This window comes from Hyla sarda, chromosome 1 (genome assembly GCF_029499605.1).
Source record: "Hyla sarda isolate aHylSar1 chromosome 1, aHylSar1.hap1, whole genome shotgun sequence".
NCBI lineage: Eukaryota > Metazoa > Chordata > Amphibia > Anura > Hylidae > Hyla > Hyla sarda.
Genome location: NC_079189.1, coordinates 21,893,153 through 21,915,789, shown reverse-complemented (window position 1 = coordinate 21,915,789; position 22,637 = coordinate 21,893,153). Strand labels below are relative to the sequence as shown.

Sequence of the window (22,637 nt, the reverse complement as noted above, 5' to 3'; positions counted from 1 at the left end):
ACCATTGTAACTTGAAACCAGACTCAACATACAATGTTCCAGATCTGTGACACATGTCAATGACTGGAAGAACTGGTCAAATGGGAATGGGTTTTTTCCGTGGGGAAACCACTGTATTACTGAAGGTTATGGACTGAATTCCTGTCTGGTAGCGCCTCCCTACAGTACAGGGAGGAATTACATGTTCTGTTCTACTCTTTACCTGTGCCAGGGTTAGCTGCTCCTTTGGTCACCAGGTTCCATTTTACTTTTTTGTGACATTCTGTGTACTGTGCAGGACCCTGAAGAAGCTCCTGTCTTCTATATAGACAGTGATTTACAGCTCCTAGCAGCTCTGTCTTACTTTTATATGTAAGGACTTGCTTCATCTATATTAGTTATATACTTATTTTTGTTTAATCCTCACTTTTTCCTATTTCCGAATGACATTTTGGTGGCTTCAGAACCAATTACCAGGTTTCCATAAAGTTATGGTCTCAACATAAAACGGTTTCTACAAACATTGGTCATCCCGGAACCCATTAATTTTGTAACTTGAAGGACCATTTACTGATATAGAACATTTTGATCATTGGCAACTGCATAGACTATGCTGAGGAAATATCTGTAGACTTTTGACGTGACTGTTACTGCTGCATTACTGGCAGTATTTCCTGGGCTTAGGTCTCATGAGACTCAAGGACTCTGCTTCTTCTTTACTCATTTACACCATACCTCTACACATACTTTACAGTGACTCTACACTTACTACTCCCTTCTAATAGATATCCTCATCTCAGCTAAAGAGGGGATTGGTTGCCTGAGAAAGGATATTTTACCTTCTAAGGCTTTATACCCCAATGGGATAAAGTGGTTTGCGGTTGTCATGTAACAAAATAGTCACTACATGGCAGTTAAGTACCCAATATACATGACTTACTTGCTATACAGTGTTATTTTAAAAAAGGATGGTGCAAACCTAAAGCAGAAGTTATAGCAACATCAGTGAAACATGGCCAGTGAATGAAAATCAAAGCAAAACACAAATCCGGGCTGACTAGTAGAGTACTACAGGTGTAACCAACTACACTAAGAGCGCCACTTGGTAGAGGACAGTTCATGGACAGGGTGGTATTCCGCAATGAGGCGACTTTTCCTCTCAGTGGGAAGGTCAATCGCCCAGCATTTGAATTTGGCACTCAGAAAACTATGTGTCCTTATTGATCACATGAGGGTGCACCAAAAGTACATAGGTTCTGTGCAAAATGCTGGCGCAAAGCCTACGATCCATATCCTTTGGCCAAGGATACTTACTAGCCACTCCTTCCTGAACATGTTAAAGGAATGGCTTATACCATTGATAGAGGAAGATATGCTAAACATAGTCAGCAGAATGATGCCCATCCACATTTCCATCTGGATGTATGCTAATACCTGAACAATATTCTACCGAGATGTTGGATCAGTTGCACCAGAATCTTGAGGGGGCCTTCACGATTTCCAGATCTAACACCCTATGACTTCTTTCTATGGGGGATGCATCAAGAACTTAGTGTATCTGCTCCCCCAGCCACAGGGTCTGAATGACCTGAGACAACGTATCACTGAGGATATGCTGGCCTTGGACAAAACTGAGCTACCGCCAAGACATCTGCCATGTTACTATTGGAAATCACTTTGAACATTTGCAGTGTATAGATAAATGTAGATAACTATTGCATTCTTTCATGGAAATATATTTGTGTTATTTTCTATCGCTTATGAATACAAATGTTATAATGTTGTACCATCCTTTTTGAATCACTTTGTACTTAGGCATTATAAATGGAATGTAATACCAGTGAATAGCAGTAAAGTAATTCATAACACTCACTACAGTATACACAAACATTTTTTTTTTTAATCCAAATTTTGCACTACTATTTATGTTAGAACACGATCACCAGATTATCCTCTTATCTGCAGGCACTTTGTTTCACTCCTACCATAGGAGGATTAGTTGTGCCCCTCCCCCACTGTTCTGTATTGCACATCATCATACCAATTAGTCGTATGGTTACGGTTTGGTTTACCTTATGTCTGTATTTATGACTTTTCATTTTCTTCCCATGAAATTCCTTTCCCGCAGAAACAAGCATAGCATCCAGTGCATAAGCAATGGCTAGTAAGGCATCGTATACAACAGGAGGGCGTATATTGACCATTGAATATGGGATTTCTGCTATATCCTCATCTCCCGAACAGTTGTGCAGTCTCTTTTTTAAAAATATTTCAAATGCTCTATTTTTATATAGATTTGTTGTCAAACACCCAAAACCGGTCATCCAGATATCTTCAAGCATCTTATCATCTGGATAGTTGGATGGATGGACGTTCTTAAGAAATTGCATCATTTCGCCTGTTTCGTATGGATTCTTTAAGAACTCTCTATGTCCATTATATTCTATATGAGTATTCATATAATGAAGAAATCCCAGACAACAGTTAAATGCCTGAGAACATTGTTGTACTATTTCATGACTGGTTAACCAGCTTGGTGGAAGGATAAAAGTCTTTGTCTTTAGAACATAGTCGGGCAGTAGTAAGATGGCAGCCATGTAGTAAGAAACTGTTCCACTAATAAGAATAATATTAGAGGACGAGCTTGAGATAATCTTCTTGTTTTTCTCATTTATGAATAGTACGTTTCTGCTATTTATATCAACATTATAAGCTCTTAAAGAGACAATTTTAGCAGTAAACTCCACACAGATGCCTTGGCTATGAAGAAATGAAGACAACGTTTGACTCTCCTTGACTCCACTTTCATCGGCGCTGGTTACAATTCCAACCCAGCTCCATGAAAAATGCTTCAATAATCTTATAACAGCAGAAAAGTAGACATGGTCGCTATGCGTTGCATGGAGAAGATACGGATGGATACTCCTGTCACTGAGCAGCAGGTCTGTAGCTCCATAGCTGATCTGGAAAAATATTAAATGTGTGTATCTACAAAGACATTTCAGAATTTTTTTTTTTATAGAAACTACCTGAATTTCTTGAAATGTTTGCCCAGTGGGAACATCCTGGCCCACATTTTAACACATGGAAATTCCCTATAGAATGGAAGTACCAAAAGGGAGAAAAATAAGGATCTAGATTTCGAGTCACCACAGTAGCACAGGACATTAAAGCTCATTCGAAAACCATAGACAATGTGTTTCGGCGCTTACTTTTGCCTTCCTCAAGTCCAATGATATCCAAGTGCTGGCGTCCTGACAGAGTATCCTGTGCTGTGATGATAAAAGATGAGTCTTTCAACATCACAGCACAGGATACTTTGTGCTGTGCTACTGGGGTGACTCAAAGCTTTGTGTACAAGCCACCAGGCACTGCCACAGTTTAGTAAGCTTGGCTGTGCAGCACAACAGAGCATCCATAAAGCCAGCTAGAGACCAATCGCAGCAATCCCCAACCGGCAATCATTCCTATTGGTTCTTCAATACTGAAAGTCCAATAGGAGTGACTTTTGCGGGGTCTCCTTCCCCCCCCCCCCCTACCTCCAGTGCTTCAGTCGGGGAAGAGATCGGAGGAGAGGAGGGGACCCATCAGATGAGACCAGTCGTAGTCCTCTGCCCTCTGCGGCGCTCCGATCCTGAGTTAACCCTATAGTCACTGTGACCGCAGCGTCTATTAGGGTTACAGAGGGAGGGAGCTTCCTCTGTTCCTTATCGGCGCCTCGCAATGTGATTGCGAAGTGCCAATTGTAACCATGGCAACCAGAGGCTTCAAAATGGCCTCTGTTGTCATGGCTATGGAAGCCAATATAAGGCAAAGCCTGCTCTGCCATACTATTGTAATGTATGTATATATATATATATATATATATATATATATATATATATATACACACATATATATATATATATATATATATATATATATATATATATGTGTGTGTGTGTGTGTGTATATATATATATATATATATATATATATATATATGCATTATAAAAAGACTGTTTGGCAAAGCCCATCCTCCACGTTACTCTGCTCCTTGTTTTCTCCCCTCCCGTCAAGTAGAGGAATTTCCTGTTCTAACTAATGCCTAAGTCTTCTAAAATACAGTATCTTAAATACAGTATCTAACAGAAAAAAACATACCTTATATGGTATGCCAGGGCTAAACACACCTTTCTAGTGAGGGTGGGAATTTATGCTAATTGCAATGTCTATATAACTGGAGATTTGCCAAATAAACTGGGAAGAAATATCTTATAACTGACAATGTGTCCCTGTGATTTACTTTTGTGCATGCACTCAAAATCAATTCGGAAGGGGGCCAGATATTTACTAGGTCACTGATAAAATCCATATCAGTTTTGGCGCCCGAACAGGGACACTGGGCTATGGTACCGTGAAGCAGTTGCCCAATTCAAAATATTAAGTTGGACCAAAGAGAAGGGACACAGACGGAAGCTGATCATCTCCAAGAGTACGGTTGGTAGAACACGTCTTGTGACCTAGCCAAGTACCATTGTCTCCCCCCTTTGGTCCCATCTGGGGTGCCTTAGTTGACTGTCTCCTTTCCCGCAAAGACAAGTAACAATCTCGCCCAGAGTCTGTTAACTGAACCTGTCATAAGTAACTATCTGCTACCCAAGTGTGTATGAAGGGTGAGTGAGTAAATAAGCGGGATCCTTAGAGGAATTGGGACTGTGTCTCTAGGGGAATTGCGTTGAGGAATAAACTGATGATCCAGAGAGAGTATATTAGTGGATTTTGGCACAGGATGCCAGTTATAATGTCATAAGTAGACTCTGCGGAAGTCTTGTCTAGGACAGAGTGTATACCAGAGGGTAGGACACTGGACTCTCCGACAATAGCATATTCCCAGGACTCGTCCCATTGCAACTGATTGTATATATGTCATGTCGTGTCTTAATGTGTCCATGGATTAATGTTAGCTATTTTAGAAGAAGAGAGGGAGTAGATCTTTCCTTTCTAGTACCAGACTTAGTTAAAAAGGCAGAACTGAATTTAATTGTGTCTGTTAATTGAACCCTAATGTTTTAGAGATATCTCCTAAGAAAAGGAGGGGTTGAGAGGAGTTTGTAGTTTGCAGATAGCAAACAGCAGCTGGAGGTTCCACAAATAGATACCACCTTAAATAGCACAAGGGGGGCCTGTGGGCCAGATGTAAGACAGTCAGTGAGAAGCAAAGGTCACAGTGCTGCAGTATAGAATGACCTTACTGGTAGAGTTGCTGAAAGAAAAGAGGAAGAGGGGCCAGACCTGAGGGGGATAGAGTGTTAAGCACGTAGCTGCTGCACAAATGTCAAAGGGGTGACTGAGCTGTAGGAAAATGAGCAAAAATGCCAAGGAAAGGAAGTATGAGTGTGCAAAGATGAGAAACATATAGAGATGGTAATGAAAGCTGGAGAAACTGAAAAAAGTGTGTGTGTAAAGGGATGAAAGGAAGGTATGATGGGAGTTGTAGTACCCTCAGAAATTTCAAAACTGTGTCTGTCTTGTACACTAAGTTTTTGAGTAGGATTGCCCAATTATCTCCTAAAGAATGTTCCTTAGTGGTATTGGATAAAGTAGTTTGAGTAGACAAATAACTGTATGCATTGTGTTGTTGAGATAGCTGATAAGTTAGTCCAAAAGTTAATGATATATACAAGTGATAAAACAAGTGAAAGGGGAGCAGATTGTTGTTAGCAGCTTGATAGGATTAGAGAGAGAAGCGAAATGGAATCTCAAGGTTTTGATGAATACTAGAGAAACAAAATGGAGACTCAAGGTTCTGATGGGAAAGCATGTTGTGAGTGAAGAATGGCCTATGGATATTAAGGCAGTTGAAAGTTTGGAATATACTGATGGTTGATGTACAGAAGTATTCATATACAGCAGCCTTATATACAGTATTCATATACAGCAGTGTTATATACAGTATTCGTATACAACAGTGTGATTCTTGAGAGCAAATTATGATTTGATTAAATTGTAGTCATCTGAACTGTTATAATTATAATCAAAATAATTAGGTAATGAAATTAAGTCTGATGTACAAACATACATTTTGGTAGCCTGTTGATAGGATGTTGAATAAGAGAGATAGTATATATCGAATGAAGAGAGCCTTTGTTACAGGGTGTGGATTATAACTTCCAGATGTTTTATTAGTCCAATAAATGGAGATGGAATGGAGTTGTTTTTTTTACAATGGTGGGGGCAAAAGTGAAGATGATGATGAGGAGTGCTTGGTACTATGGAATGCAGAGGGCGTGGTAGGTCTTTAGGAAAGCTGAGTGAGAGCATGGATATAGCTGTTTATGTAAGTTTGTGTTGTAAATGAATCCTTTTTAGATTGGTGAAGAACAAAAGAAAATCAATGTGGTATTAAAGGGGTTATCCAGCATAAGGTGATTTTAGTACATACCTGGCAGACAGTAATGGACATGCTTAGGAAGGATCTGCGCTTGTCTTGGGCTAAATGGCAATGCTGTGAGATTACCATAACACTGTGGCTAGCTTTCTGTAAACTTGTATTTCCTATTTTCAGTTTTCTTGTTTGCATACAAATCCCATGATACCATTTTCCTCTTTCCCACACATCAGCCACCCCACCCATTGAAAGATAAACAAGCTGCAGACCTGTGGTCTTCAATCAGGATGCCTACAGCTGTTGCATTAGTTGCAGATTGATCCCTCCACTCATTGAAGCAGACAGGCTCCCTGTCATCAGCTGACTAGTGAGTCAGGTCTCGACTGCATTGCAAGTTGGGAAAAATTCGAGACAGCAGTAATTTTGTATGCTGTTAAAAATAAATATTGGGGTTAAAATCACGTAAGAATTGTGAGAAAACCGTCACACACAGGTAAAGACACTATATTATGAACTATACTAACTTTACAGCCCGTAGCATAGTCAAATAAAAAAAAATTCCTGGAATACCCCTTTAACCCCTTCCCGACCTATGACATACCTGTACGTCATGGGTGGCAAGGTGTTCCCGACCCATGACATACAGGTACGTCATGAACATTACTGCCGCTACTCGCGGCATCCCGCAGCGCCCGGAAAGATGGTGGCTATCACTGATAGCCAGCCATCTTACCATGCGACCACGGGGGGTTTCATCCATTACCACCCCCCCCCCCCCCCCCAGCGATCGCTGCTATCAGCTAGTCAAATCTGACCAGCTGATAGCAGCGTTTCGCTATGAAAATACTTAGCAGCGCGGTGTGTGAGTCCCGGTCACGGGGATCGGGACACACACCGCTCTGCTAAGTGTCCCTGACCCGTCCCCCGGCGTCACTTACCCGGCCATGCGGTGTCCCGAGCGGTCCCGGCGTCCTTCATGCGGTCCCGGCTGCGCTGCGTCCCGGAGGTGAGTTTCCGGCAGCAGTGCGGCATCTTCATTGGCAGCAGTGAGATCGCCGTAAAGCGATCTCACTGCTGCCTCTGAGAGTTTCAAAACTGCAACTCCCAGCATGCCCAGACAGCCTTTGGCTTTCTGGGCATGCTGGGAGTTGTAGTTTTGCAACATCTGGAGGCCCACAGTTTGGAGACCACTGTATAATGGTCTCCAGTCTGTGCTCTTCCAGATGTTGCAAAACTACAAATCTCAGCATGCTCAGTCTGTCCAGGCATGCTGGGAGTTGTAGTTCTCTAACATCTGGAAGAGCACAGATTGGAGACCATTATACAGTGGTCTCCAAACTGTGGACCTCCAGATGTTGCAAAACTACAACTCCCAGCATGCCCAGACTGCCCAAGCATGCTGGAAGTTGTAGTTCGGCAACATCTGATCCTTCAGATATTGCCGAACTACAACTTCCAGCATGCCTGGGCAGTCTGGGCATGCTGGGAGTTGTAGTTTTGCAACAACTGGGGGCACACTAGTTGGGAAACAATGTCCGTTTCCTACCTCAGTGCCTCCAGCTGTTGCAATTGTTGCAAAACTATAACTCCCAGCATGCACTGACAGACCATGCATGCTGGAAGTTGTAGTTTTGCAACAGCTGGAGGCACACTGGTTTGGAAACACTAAGTTTGGTTGCAAAACACTTGAAAGTTTATTACTTAACTTAGTGTTTCCAAACCAGTGTTCCTCCTTTTGCTGTTGCAAAACTACAACTCCCAGCATGCACAGACAGCCAAAGGGCATGCTCGGAGTTTGCAACAGCTGGATGTTTGCCCCCTCCCCCCAATGTGAATGTACAGGGTACACTCACATGGGCAGAGGTTTACGGTGAGTGCTGCAAGTTTGAGATGGCGCAAATTTTGCGCTGCAGCTCAAACTTCCAGCGGCAAACTTGCTGTGAACCTCTGCCCATGTGACTGTACCCTAAAAACACTACACTACACTGACACTAACCTAAAATAAAAAGTTAAAAACACTACATATACACATACCCCTACACAGCCCCCCTCCCCCCAAAAATTGAAAAACGTCTGGTACGCTACTGTTTCCAAAACGGAGCCTCCAGCTGTTGCAAAATAATAACTCCCAGTATTGCCGGACAGCCATTGACTGTCCAGGCATGCTGGGAGTTTTGCAACAGCTGGAGGCACCCTGTTTGGGAATCATTGGCATAGAATACCCCTATGTCCACCCCTATGCAAATCCCTAATTCAGGCCTCAAATGCGCATGGCCCTCTCTCACTTTGGAGCCCTGTCGTATTTCAGGGCAACAGTTTTGGGACACATATGGGGTATCGCCGTACTCGGGAGAAATTGCCTTACAAATTTTGGGGGGCTTTTTCTTCTTTAACCCCTTATGAAAAGGTGAAGTTGGGGTCTACACCAGCATGTTAGTGTAAAAAAATAAATTTTTTACACTGACATGCTGGTGTTGCCCTATACTTTTCATTTTCACAAGAGGTAAAAGGGAAAAAAGACCCTCTAAATTTGTAACGCAATTTCTCGTGAGTACGGAGATACCCCATATGTGGGCGCAAAGTGCTCTGGGGGCGTTCAACAAGGCTCAGAAGGGAGAGTGCACCATGTACATTTGAGGCGATTTGCACAGGGGTGGCTGATTGTTACAGCAGTTCTGACAAACGCAAAACAATAAATATCCATATGTGACCCCATTTTGGAAACTACACCCCTCACGGAATGTAATAAGGGGTGCAGTGAGCATTTACACCCCACTGGTGTATGACAGATTTTTGGAACAGTGGTCTGTGAAAATGAAAAATAAAATTTTTGATTTGCACAGTCCACTGTTTCAAATATCTGTCAAACCCCAGTGGGGTGTAAATGCTCACTGCACCCCTTATAAAATTCCATGAGGGGTATAGTTTCCAAAATGGGGTCACATGTGGGGGGGTCCACTGTTCTGGCACCATAGGGCTTCCTAAATGGGACATGCCCCCCAAAAACCCTTTCAGAAAAACTCACTCTCCAAAATCCCATTGTCGCTCCTTCCCTTCTGAGCCCTCTACTGCGCCCGCCGAACACTTTACATACGCATATGAGGTATTTCCTTACTCGAGAGAAATTTGGTTACAAATTTTAGGGTGATTTCTCTCCTTTTACCCCTTGTAAAAATTCAAAAATTGGGTCTACAAGAAAATGCGAGTATAAAAAATGAAGATTTAGAATTTTCTCCTTCACTTTGCTGCTATTCCTGTGAAACACCTAAAGGGTTAAAACACTTACTGAATGTCATTTTGAATACTTTGGGGGGTGCAGTTTTTATAATGGGGTCATTTATGGGGTATTTCTAATATGAAGACCCTTAAAATCCACTTCCAACCTGAACTGGGCCCTGAAAAATTACGATTTTGAAAATCTTGAGAAAAATTGGAAAATTGCTGCGGAACTTTGAAGCCCTCTGATGTCTTTCAAAAGTAAAAACTTGTCAATTTTTTTATGCAAACACAAAGTAGACATATTGTATATGTGAATCAATATGTAATTTATTTGGAATATCCATTTTCCTTTCAAGCAGAGACTTTCAAAGTTAGAAAAATGCTAAATTTTCAAAATTTTCATGAAATTTTTAGATTTTTTACCAAGAAAGGATGCAAATATCAGTGAAATTTTACCAATAACATAAAGTAGAATATGTCACGAAAAAACAATCTCGGAATGATAAGTAAAAGCATTCCAGAGTTATTAATGTTTAAAGTGACAGTGGTCAGATTTTCAAAAAATGCCCAGGTCATGAAGGTGAAAATGGGCTGGGTCATGAAGGGGTTAATTCAACCTATTTGATGATATTTCATTGATTTCCTAATAAGTTTTGTTTTCACAGTTGGATGCCAAAAATAAAGTGTATCAGAAAATGTGATTAATTGTCTGATTATATTATAGGAGTAACAAAAGAAAAAGTTTGGCAAGAAAAATAAAATAACAGATATAAAAAAAAGTGATCATTATTTAATTGATAAGTATTATCTAAGCATTTAAAATCAGCTTATGGTTTATTGGATTATAAACAATGCACATTGAAGGGGATTTTTTCCAATTTCTGAAAGAGCCATGTATATTTTTGATTCTTTTACATTTTTGGTGAGAATGTGTGTTGGGCCCTGTGTGTTGTACGTTGAGTATTTACACATGTCGGTATTGTTACATGTTAATTGTGAATTGATGTCCTCATGTAAAGTGACACAGGAATCAAGTCAGTTACTAGACATTCAAGGGCTATTGTTGACTGAGCTAAGCTGAGGGAAAACAAAAAGCCAGACTCAAAGGGGCGATGACCAGTGACGTAGAGGAGTAGGAGGAGAAAGGTGGGGCTTATAGGGAGAATGACAGCCTCCTCTCCTGAAACACAAAGGCACATTAGACTTGAAGGAAATATACATCTACTGTTTGAAATTGAGTATATTTATAGTACATGTACACACAATGTGATATACCTATACATTCTACATTGCATTTATTTGAATAACATCAACTGTGAGAGAATAACTTTAAAATTATAATTTAGTGTAACATGAAAATGCTGAAAAAGAAGACTGTTCTTTGGTAGCTTTGCTACTCTCAGATTATGATTGATTGTCTTGAACTTATGAGGTTAAAAATTCAAGAGCCATGATAGGATATCAGAGAATCCATGGTTGATGCTGAGTTGTAAATGTAAGCTTGCTGCAGATTATGCAAAAATGTAATACACCAGGCAGGATTTATGGTGACCACATGCAGAACGAAGTTCTACTTCAATAAACCAATCGATCTGAGCTGTTGGTTCAGAAAGTAGTGTTGAAGATATTCACTGAGATGTGTAAGATATCTGAAGGTAAAACATAATGAGTATGGGTACACTTTTATTACTGCCGACAAGTATGGGCCTATTGGAGTAAATGTTTTCTTGAATCCTTGGGAAAACTAATCAAATATAGAATCTGTAGTTTGTCATTCAAGTGTTCAAAGTCCTAGATCTATCAGAGAAGGTGGCCATCATAAAGATCAGACCAACATGAAGGAAACAACCGCCAGAAGCCAAGGGGACTGGATGGTGAAGGAGGCTGCTAAGGCTGCAGTGCTCCTGTCCTCCCACAGTTATGGTACAGGGTGTACAGGTGGATGGGGAAGTGTGGATCTGTCTTGTTAGGTCTCTTGCAGGAACCAGCAATGCATGCTGATAGAGACCAATGGAAGAAGAAAGAGGTGGTACAGGGCAAAGACATCATCTGGAGAGTTGGTAAGAAACTGTGTGTGCCAAAAGTCTTGTACCCCATGGTGACATATATATGATCCCATACACTAAGCAGAAGGGAGCTATGTGTGTAGTTATGTCTGTACATTGGGTGGCCTCAGGATTCAACAATGAAGAAAGAATGTTTGTATAGACTTCATTATTTTCTTCTGTTATGACCTAGATAATACATTAAAGGTACCTGACCAACACGCTCCATAATCATCTTACCTGTTTCAGAGACTATGAGTAGACTTCATCCAACTGCCTACAGTTGACAAATATAAGTATGTCCTTGTCTGACTGTACTGATTCCCTAACTTTAGATACAGGAAAGACTGTAACTAAGAACCTTTTGTAAAGTTGTGCCTAGTTCAGATTCTGTAATTGTTACCCATTTCCTTAAACTCATGATTGTGTGTCAGGACATATGTGAGGAAAGAGATGCTTACATATGATAATCTCGTACAGATGTATCTAAGATATATTCTCTGATAACTGTTAAATGTATGTCTTTACATAACCATGGTTGTTCCAGAGGAAAAAATGATCACACTGGATTGTTAGGATGTGACATTGTAGGAGGAAAATCAGTGGGTGAATATTGGTGTCCTGTACAAATAACGGGGTGAAATAAGCGTCTTAGTGGGTGATAATGCTATAAGGAACAGGAATACTTTGTGTAAAAATATAGAAAGAATAGGCCTAGCCAGTGGGATGAGTAAATGTTAACTACCGTAAGGTATGGGATACTTGGGGATATGAAACTCAGAACCTGATCAGAAGGGAATTGGACTAGAGAATGCACATTAGCGAAGACTCTTATTCCCATACACATTTTCACTACTGAACATACAGAGGAACCCAAACCATACTCCAGAAGTAAACGTGCAGCCCCTGCTGGGAGCCTGGATGTATATGTTTGTATATATGTGTGTGTATATATATATATATATATAGAAGAATTTCCTGGTCTAACCAATGCCTAAGTCTTCTTAAATATCTAACAGAAAAAACATACCTTATATGTTATGCCAAGGCTAAACACACCTCCCTAGTGAGGACAGGAACTTATGCTAATTGCAATGTCTATATAACATCTGTGCATGCATGTTACGCCGAGCGCTCCGGGTCCCCGCTCCTCCCCGGAGCGCTCACGGCGTCTCTCTCCCTGCAGCGCCCCGGTCAGTCCCGCTGACCGGGAGCGCTGCACTGACATGGCCGTCGGGGATGCGATTCGCACAGCGGGACGCGCCCGCTCGCGAATCGCGTCCCAAGTCACTTACCTGTCCCGGTCCCCGGCTGTCATGCTCTGGCGCGCGCGGCTCCGCTCTCTAGGGCGCACGCGCGCCAGCTCTCTAGATTTAAAGGGCCAGTGCACCAATGATGGTGCCTGGCCCAATCTTCCCAATTAGCTTGATTAGTTTCCACCTGTGCACTCCCTACTTATACCTCACTTCCCCTGCACTCCCTCGCCGGATCTTGTTGCCCTTGTGCCTAGTGAAAGCGTTCCCTTGTGTGTTCCTAGCCTGTGTTCCAGACCTCCTGCCGTTGCCCCTGACTACGATCCTTGCTGCCTGCCCCGACCTTCTGCTACGTCCGACCTTGCTCTTGCCTTATCCCTTGTACCATGCCTATCTCAGCAGTCAGAGAGGTTGAGCCGTTGCCGGTGGATACGACCTGGTTGCTACCGCCGCTGCAAGACCATCCCGCTTTGCGGCGGGCTCTGGTGAAAACCAGTAGCTACTTAGAACCGGTCCACCGACACGGTCCTCGCCAAACCCTCTCTGACACAGAGGATCCACCTCCAGCCTGCCGTGCCGTGACAGTAGATCCGGCCATGGATTCCGCTGAGGTGCCGTTGTCAAGTCTTGCCGACATTTCCACGGTGATCGCCCAGCAATCCCTAATGATCACCCAACGAAATCACCAGCTGTCATACTTGACCACCGTGACACAGCAACTTCAGTCACAGATACAGCAGCTGCTGCCGCAGATACAGCTACTTCAGTCACAGACACAGCAGCTGCAACAGCAACAACCATCTCCTCCGCCGGCTCCTGCAGCTCCTCCGCAGCGACCGGCCGCTCCCAACCCCTGCTTGTCCCTGCCGGACAAATTTGATGGGGACTCTAGACTCTGCCGTGGTCTCCTGCCTGGGAAGGCCCTGCCATGTGCCACACCGCTCGGAGCACCTCTCTCACAGTATCCTTTGCAATCCACCCCTGTGTCTCCCGCCGAGGAGGCTACGCAAGTGGATCGGTCTCGCCTGACCCCTGAAGAGAGGACTCGCCGCAGAAAGAAAGAAGATTTACTTCTATACTGCACTGTGCGATTGAGCATGGAACTGTATCTCGGAAAAATTGAACTTTTTGTTTTGCCCAAATGCTCCTCTGAAGTCCTCCTCGGTCTGCCATGGTTCCAACGCCACTCCTCTACCCTTGTCTGGACCACCGGGGAGATCTTGAGCGGGGGTGCTTCTTGCCACAGAAAATGCCTCACGTCTGCTCCCAGTCCCGTCAGTCAAACCTCTGTGTCTCCTCCTTTACCTGGTCTCCCCAAGGCCTATCTGGACTATGCTGTGTCTCCTCCTCACAGCCCCCGTCCTGTTAACACTCTGCCTCGTGCCAAGCTTGACCCTCTTCCCTCCCTCCCCACCCCCACGCCTTCTTGTGTGCCCGCTGTTGATGTGGTTTCCCGGGGCTTCGCCACCATCTGGAAAAAGACTTTAAAGTCCCTCATACTAGCCTCATCCCGGGTAAAGAAGCTTGCCGAAGAAAAAAGAAGAACTCCTCCTGTTTTTGTGTGGCTCTCCACCAAGTATATCCGCTTCCGTGTCCCCAGTTTTAATCTCGGACCACGTTATCTTGGACCCTTTGTAACTGAGTGCTCAGAGGAGAGATCTTGGGAACCTGAGGACAACATCCTGGACAAAAGTCTTATCCTCAGGTTCTCAGGCTCCAAGAAGAGGGGGAGACCCAAGGGGGGGTACTGTTACGCCGAGCGCTCCGGGTCCCCGCTCCTCCCCGGAGCGCTCACGGCGTCTCTCTCCCTGCAGCGCCCCGGTCAGTCCCGCTGACCGGGAGCGCTGCACTGACATGGCCGTCGGGGATGCGATTCGCACAGCGGGACGCGCCCGCTCGCGAATCGCGTCCCAAGTCACTTACCTGTCCCGGTCCCCGGCTGTCATGCTCTGGCGCGCGCAGCTCCGCTCTCTAGGGCGCGCGCGCGCCAGCTCTCTAGATTTATAGGGCCAGTGCACCAATGATGGTGCCTGGCCCAATCTTCCCAATTAGCTTGATTAGTTTCCACCTGTGCACTCCCTACTTATACCTCACTTCCCCTGCACTCCCTCGCCGGATCTTGTTGCCCTTGTGCCTAGTGAAAGCGTTCCCTTGTGTGTTCCTAGCCTGTGTTCCAGACCTCCTGCCGTTGCCCCTGACTACGATCCTTGCTGCCTGCCCCGACCTTCTGCTACGTCCGACCTTGCTCTTGCCTTATCCCTTGTACCATGCCTATCTCAGCAGTCAGAGAGGTTGAGTCGTTGCCGGTGGATACGTCCTGGTTGCTACCGCCGCTGCAAGACCATCCCGCTTTGCGGCGGGCTCTGGTGAAGACCAGTAGCTACTTAGAACCGGTCCACCGACACGGTCCTCGCCAAACCCTCTCTGACACAGAGGATCCACCTCCAGCCTGCCGTGCCGTGACAATGCACTCATAATCAATTTGGAAAGGGGCTAGATATTTACTAGGTCACTGATATGTCTGGCATAGACATAATACAGTACAGTACAAATGTTTACTGCACTGTTTTATGTGTAATCAGTAAACAATAAAAGAAAGTGTAAAAAAAAAAAAAAAAGGAAAAATAAATAAAAATAATATAAAAAATATAAAAAAAATACGTTAAAAATGAACAAATAAATATATGAATTGACATATACATATCATATGGACAAAAAATAGTGCCCCTCAATATGTCAACTATTCCCACAAAAAAAAGTCCCCACAGAGTAAGTCCCCACAGAGTTGCGTCAATGAAAAAATAAAAAAAATAATGTCTCTCAAAATGTGGCGATGCACAAAAATGACTTTTTTTTAACAAAACTACATTTTATAAAAATGTGTTTATGTAAATGTAATAAACCATTTTAAAAAGTATATATATGTTACGCCGAGCGCTCCGGGTCCCCGCTCCTCCCCGGAGCGCTCGCTACACTCTCGTTACTGCAGCGCCCCGGTCAGATCCACTGACCGGGTGCGCTGCGATACTGCCTCCAGCCGGGATGCGATTCGCGATGCGGGTGGCGCCCGCTCGCGATGCGCACCCCGGCTCCCTGCGCGCGCCGGGTCTCTGCGATTTAAAGGGCCACTGCGCCGCTGATTGGCGCAGTGGTTCTAATTAGTGTGTTCACCTGTGCACTCCATATATATACCTCACTTCCCCTGCACTCCCTCGCCGGATCTTGTTGCCCTTGTGCCTAGTGAAAGCGTTCCCTTGTGTGTTCCTAGCCTGTGTTCCAGACCTCCTGCCGTTGCCCCTGACTACGATCCTTGCTGCCTGCCCCGACCTTCTGCTACGTCTGACCTTGCTTCTGTCTACTCCCTTGTACCGCGCCTATCTTCAGCAGTCAGAGAGGTTGAGCCGTTGCTAGTGGATACGACCTGGTCACTACCGCCGCAGCAAGACCATCCCGCTTTGCGGCGGGCTCTGGTGAATACCAGTAGTGACTTAGAACCGATCCACTAGCACGGTCCACGCCAATCCCTCTCTGGCACAGAGGATCCACCTCCTGCCAGCCGGCATCGTGACAGTAGATCCGGCCATGGATCCCGCTGAAGTACCTCTGCCAGATGTCGCTGACCTCACCACATTGGTCGCCCAGCAGTCACAACAGATAGCGCAACAAGACCACCAGCTGTCTCAACTGACCGTGATGCTACAGCAGCTACTACCACAGCTTCAGCAATCATCTCCTCCGCCAGCTCCTGCACCTCCTCCGCAGCGAGTGGCCGCTTCAGGCCTACGACTATCCTTGCCGGATAAATTTGATGGGGACTCTAAGTTTTGCCGTGGCTTTCTTTCACAATGTTCCCTGCACTTGGAGATGATGTCGGACCAGTTTCCTACTGAAAGGTCTAAGGTGGCTTTCGTAGTCAGCCTTCTGTCTGGAAAAGCTCTGTCATGGGCCACACCGCTCTGGGACCGCAATGACCCCGTCACTGCCTCTGTACACTCCTTCTTCTCGGAAATTCGTAGTGTCTTTGAGGAACCTGCCCGAGCCTCCTCTGCTGAGACTGCCCTGCTGAACCTGGTCCAGGGTAATTCTTCCGTTGGCGAGTACGCCATACAATTCCGTACTCTTGCTTCTGAACTATCCTGGAATAATGAGGCCCTCTGCGCGACCTTTAAAAAAGGCCTATCCAGCAACATAAAAGATGTTCTGGCCGCACGAGAAATTCCTGCTAATCTACATGAACTCATTCATCTTGCCACTCGCATTGACATGCGTTTTTCCGAAAGGCGTCAGGAGCTCCGCCAGGATATGGACTTTGTTCGCACGAGGCGTTTTTTCTCCCCGGCTCCTCTCTCCTCTGGTCCTCTGCAATCCGTTCCTGTGCCTCCCGCCGTGGAGGCTATGCAAGTTGACCGGTCTCGCCTGACACCTCAAGAGAGGACACGACGCCGCATGGAGAATCTCTGCCTGTACTGTGCCGGTACCGAACACTTCCTGAAGGATTGTCCTATCCGTCCTCCCCGCCTGGAAAGACGCACGCAGACTCCGCACAAAAGTGAGACAGTCCTTGATGTCAACTCTGCTTCTCCACGTCTTACTGTGCCTGTGCGGATATCTGCATCTACCTTCTCCTTCTCTACTATGGCCTTCTTGGATTCCGGATCTGCAGGAAACTTTATTTTGGCCTCTCTCATCAACAGGTTCAACATCCCGGTAACCAGTCTCGCCAGGCCCCTCTACATCAATTGTGTTAACAATGAAAGATTGGACTGTACCATACGTTACCGCACGGAGCCCCTTCTAATGTGCATCGGACCTCATCAAGAAAAAATTGAGTTCTTGGTCCTCCCCAATTGCACTTCCGAAATTCTCCTTGGACTACCGTGGCTCCAACGCCATTCCCCAACCCTGGATTGGTCCACGGGGGAGATCAAGAGCTGGGGTATCTCTTGTTTCAAGGACTGCCTTAAACCGGTTCCCAGTACTCCCTGCCGTGACCCTGTGGTTCCCCCTGTAACCGGTCTCCCTAAGGCCTATATGGACTTTGCTGATGTGTTTTGCAAAAAACAAGCTGAGACTCTACCTCCTCACAGGCCTTATGACTGTCCTATTGACCTCCTCCCGGGCACTACTCCACCCCGGGGCAGAATTTATCCTCTGTCCGCCCCAGAGACTCTTGCTATGTCTGAGTACATCCAGGAAAATTTAAAAAAAGGGTTTATCCGCAAATCCTCCTCTCCTGCCGGAGCTGGATTTTTCTTTGTGTCCAAAAAAGATGGCTTCCTACGTCCTTGCATTGACTACCGCGGTCTTAATAAAATCACGGTAAAGAACCGCTACCCTCTACCTCTTATCTCTGAACTCTTTGATCGCCTCCAAGGTGCCCACATCTTTACCAAACTGGACTTAAGAGGTGCTTATAATCTCATCCGCATCAGGGAGGGGGATGAATGGAAAACGGCATTTAACACTAGAGATGGACACTTTGAGTATCTGGTCATGCCCTTTGGCCTGTGCAACGCCCCTGCCGTCTTCCAAGACTTTGTTAATGAAATTTTTCGTGATCTCTTATATTCCTGTGTTGTTGTGTATCTGGACGATATTCTGATTTTTTCTGCCAACCTAGAAGAACACCGCCAGCATGTCCGCATGGTTCTTCAGAGACTTCGTGACAATCAACTTTATGCCAAAATGGAGAAATGTCTGTTTGAATGTCAATCTCTTCCTTTCCTAGGATACTTGGTCTCTGGCCAGGGACTACAAATGGATCCAGACAAACTCTCTGCCGTCTTAGATTGGCCACGCCCCTCCGGACTCCGTGCTATCCAACGTTTTTTGGGGTTCGCCAATTATTACAGACAATTTATTCCACATTTTTCCACCATTGTGGCTCCTATCGTGGCTTTAACCAAGAAGAATGCCAATCCTAAGTCCTGGCCTCCTCAAGCGGAAGACGCCTTTAAACGGCTCAAGTCGGCCTTTTCTTCTGCTCCCGTGCTCTCCAGACCTGACCCATCTAAACCCTTCCTATTGGAGGTTGATGCCTCCTCAGTAGGAGCTGGAGCGGTTCTTCTACAAAAAAATTCTTCCGGGCATGCTGTTACCTGTGGTTTTTTTTCTAGGACCTTCTCTCCGGCGGAGAGAAACTACTCCATCGGGGATCGAGAGCTACTGGCCATTAAATTTGCACTTGAGGAATGGAGGCATCTGTTGGAGGGATCTAAATTTCCAGTTATTATTTACACCGATCACAAGAATCTCTCCTATCTCCAGTCTGCCCAACGGCTGAATCCTCGCCAGGCCAGGTGGTCTCTGTTCTTTGCCCGGTTTAATTTTGAAATTCACTTTCGCCCTGCCGATAAGAACATCAGGGCCGATGCTCTCTCTCATTCCTCGGATGCCTCGGAAGTAGAGCTCTCTCCGCAACACATCATTCCTCCTGACTGCCTGATCTCCACTTCTCCAGCCTCCATCAGGCAAACTCCTCCAGGGAAGACCTTCGTCTCTCCACGCCAACGCCTCGGAATCCTCAAATGGGGTCACTCCTCCCATCTCGCAGGCCATGCGGGCATCAAGAAATCCGTGCAACTCATCTCTCGTTTCTATTGGTGGCCGACTCTGGAGACGGATGTTGTTGATTTTGTGCGGGCCTGCACTGTCTGTGCCCGGGACAAGACTCCTCGCCAGAAGCCTGCTGGTCTCCTTCACCCTCTGCCTGTCCCCGAACAGCCTTGGTCTCTGATTGGTATGGACTTTATTACAGACTTACCCCCATCCCGTGGCAACACTGTTGTTTGGGTGGTCGTTGATCGATTTTCCAAGATGGCACATTTTATTCCTCTTCCTGGTCTTCCTTCAGCGCCTCAGTTGGCAAAACAATTTTTTGTACACATTTTTCGTCTTCACGGGTTGCCCACGCAGATCGTCTCGGATAGAGGCGTCCAATTCGTGTCAAAATTCTGGAGGGCCCTCTGTAAACAACTCAAGATTAAATTAAACTTTTCTTCTGCTTATCATCCTCAATCCAATGGGCAAGTAGAAAGAATTAACCAGGTCCTGGGTGATTATTTACGGCATTTTGTTTCCTCCCGCCAGGATGACTGGGCAGATCTTCTACCATGGGCCGAATTCTCGTATAACTTCAGAGTCTCTGAATCTTCTTCCAAATCCCCATTTTTCGTGGTGTACGGCTGTCACCCTCTTCCCCCCCTCCCTACTCCCTTGCCCTCTGGCTTGCCCGCTGTGGATGAAATAACTCGTGATCTTTCCACCATATGGAAAGAGACCCAAAATTCTCTCTTACAGGCTTCATCACGCATGAAGAAGTTTGCTGATAAGAAAAGAAGAGCTCCCCCCATTTTTGCTCCCGGAGACAAGGTATGGCTCTCCGCTAAATATGTCCGCTTCCGTGTTCCCAGCTACAAATTGGGACCACGCTATCTTGGTCCTTTCAAAGTTTTGTGCCAGATTAATCCTGTCTCTTACAAACTTCTTCTTCCTCCTTCTCTTCGTATTCCTAATGCCTTTCATGTCTCTCTTCTTAAACCACTCATCCTCAACCGTTTCTCTCCTAAACTTATTTCTCCCACTCCTGTCTCCGGTTCTTCGGACATCTTTCCTGTAAAGGAGATACTGGCCTCCAAAAAGGTCAGAGGGAAAACCTTTTTTCTGGTTGACTGGGAGGGCTGTGGTCCTGAAGAGAGATCCTGGGAACCTGAGGACAATATCCTAGATAAAAGTCTGGTCCTCAGGTTCTCAGGCTCCAAGAAGAGGGGGAGACCCAAGGGGGGGGGTACTGTTACGCCGAGCGCTCCGGGTCCCCGCTCCTCCCCGGAGCGCTCGCTACACTCTCGTTACTGCAGCGCCCCGGTCAGATCCACTGACCGGGTGCGCTGCGATACTGCCTCCAGCCGGGATGCGATTTGCGATGCGGGTGGCGCCCGCTCGCGATGCGCACCCCGGCTCCCGTACCTGACTCGCTCTCCGTCGGTCCTGTCCCGGCGCGCGCGGCCCCGCTCCCTAGGGCGTGCGCGCGCCGGGTCTCTGCGATTTAAAGGGCCACTGCGCCGCTGATTGGCGCAGTGGTTCTAATTAGTGTGTTCACCTGTGCACTCCATATATATACCGCACTTCCCCTGCACTCCCTCGCCGGATCTTGTTGCCCTTGTGCCTAGTGAAAGCGTTCCCTTGTGTGTTCCTAGCCTGTGTTCCAGACCTCCTGCCATTGCCCCTGACTACGATCCTTGCTGCCTGCCCCGACCTTCTGCTACGTCCGACCTTGCTTCTGTCTACTCCCTTGTACCGCGCCTAACTTCAGCAGTCAGAGAGGTTGAGCCGTTGCTAGTGGATACGACCTGGTCACTACCGCCGCAGCAAGACCATCCCGCTTTGCGGCGGGCTCTGGTGAATACCAGTAGTGACTTAGAACCGATCCACTAGCACGGTCCACGCCAATCCCTCTCTGGCACAGAGGATCCACCTCCTGCCAGCCGGCATCGTGACAATATAAATATGAAGTATATAGGTATCGCCATATTCGTACTGACCTGCATAATAAAATTGCTATTGTCCTTTGTACCATACTGTGTGGTACAAAAAAAGTAACCAAAACAACAATTGTTTGTTAATACGGCCTCTAAAAAATTAAATAAAAAATGATCAACGTATATGTACCCCAAAAACAATGTCAAATCATCCCACAAAAATCAAACCCTCATGCAGCTCCATTTTTGTAAATGTAATTTTGAGTACTTTAACCCCTTAAGGATGGAGTGCATATCCCCAGTTTCAAAGTTTTTACGGACTGAGGGCATATGGATAAACCCATGGGAATTTTGGTCCCCGCCGCTAGCCGGTAGGGGACCAGACCGGGATGCCTGCTGAAATCATTAAGCAGGCATCCCATACAAATGCCTGGGGGTCCTGAGACCCCTCCATGTCGGCGATCGCCGAAAATCGCAGATCAATTCAGATCGGCCATTTGGGCAATTCAGGGCCCGATGACCCGATGACCCGATCGCCCGGAAAATAGGGATGATCCAAGCTGTCACTGACAGCCCCGATCATCCTAAGGGATAGGAGCGAGGTGGCAGTGGTACCACCTCTTCCTATCCCCTGACCAATGGCAGTTGAAGGCGGGGGGGTTACCATGGAAATCTCCACTCTGCCCGCCCCTGGATGTCGGACCGAGCGGGGGGAGAAGATGGTGGCCGGTACCTTGGGATTTGCGGCGGGGACCGGCGATCATCGGTGGCATCAGCGGAGATCAGCGGCGGAGGTAAGAATGCAACGGCATGGAGCAGCAATGAAGGTAGCAGTAAAGCGATCTTTACTGTTGCCTTCTAGGGGTTGCTAAACTGCAACTCCCAGCATGCTGGGAGTTGTAGTTTCGCAACATCTGTAGGGCCACAGTTTGGAGATCACTATACAGTGGTCTCTAAGCTATAGACCTCCAGATGTTTCAAAACTACAACTCCCAGCATGCTGAGACTGTCCAGGCATGCTGGGAGTTGTAGTACTGCAATATCTGAAGGGATAGATGTTACAGAACTAAAACTCCCAGCATGCCTGGGCAGTCTGGGCATGCTTGTAGTTGTAGTTTTGCAACATCTGGAGCGCTACCGTTTGGGCACCACTGTATAGTGATCTCCAAACTGTGCTCTTCCAGATGTTGCAAAACTATAACTCTCAGCATGCACATATGGGGCATTTTTTTGATCAGGAGAGATTGGGCTTCAAATTTTGGGGTCCATTTCTCCTATTATGCCTTGTGAAAAA

At 45.9% G+C, this 22,637-nt stretch overlaps 1 protein-coding gene across 1 annotated transcript in view; it reads right to left on the bottom strand.

Moving 5' to 3' along the window:
* Window positions 1–22,637, bottom strand: part of LOC130367667 (vomeronasal type-2 receptor 26-like) — a 47,722-nt gene that overhangs the window by 2,979 nt on the left and 22,106 nt on the right. Inside the window, exon 3 of the mRNA XM_056570663.1 lies at window positions 2,052–2,942. Within this exon, the coding sequence (XP_056426638.1) occupies window positions 2,052–2,942 (891 nt within the window). The remainder of the gene's footprint in view (window positions 1–2,051; window positions 2,943–22,637) is intronic.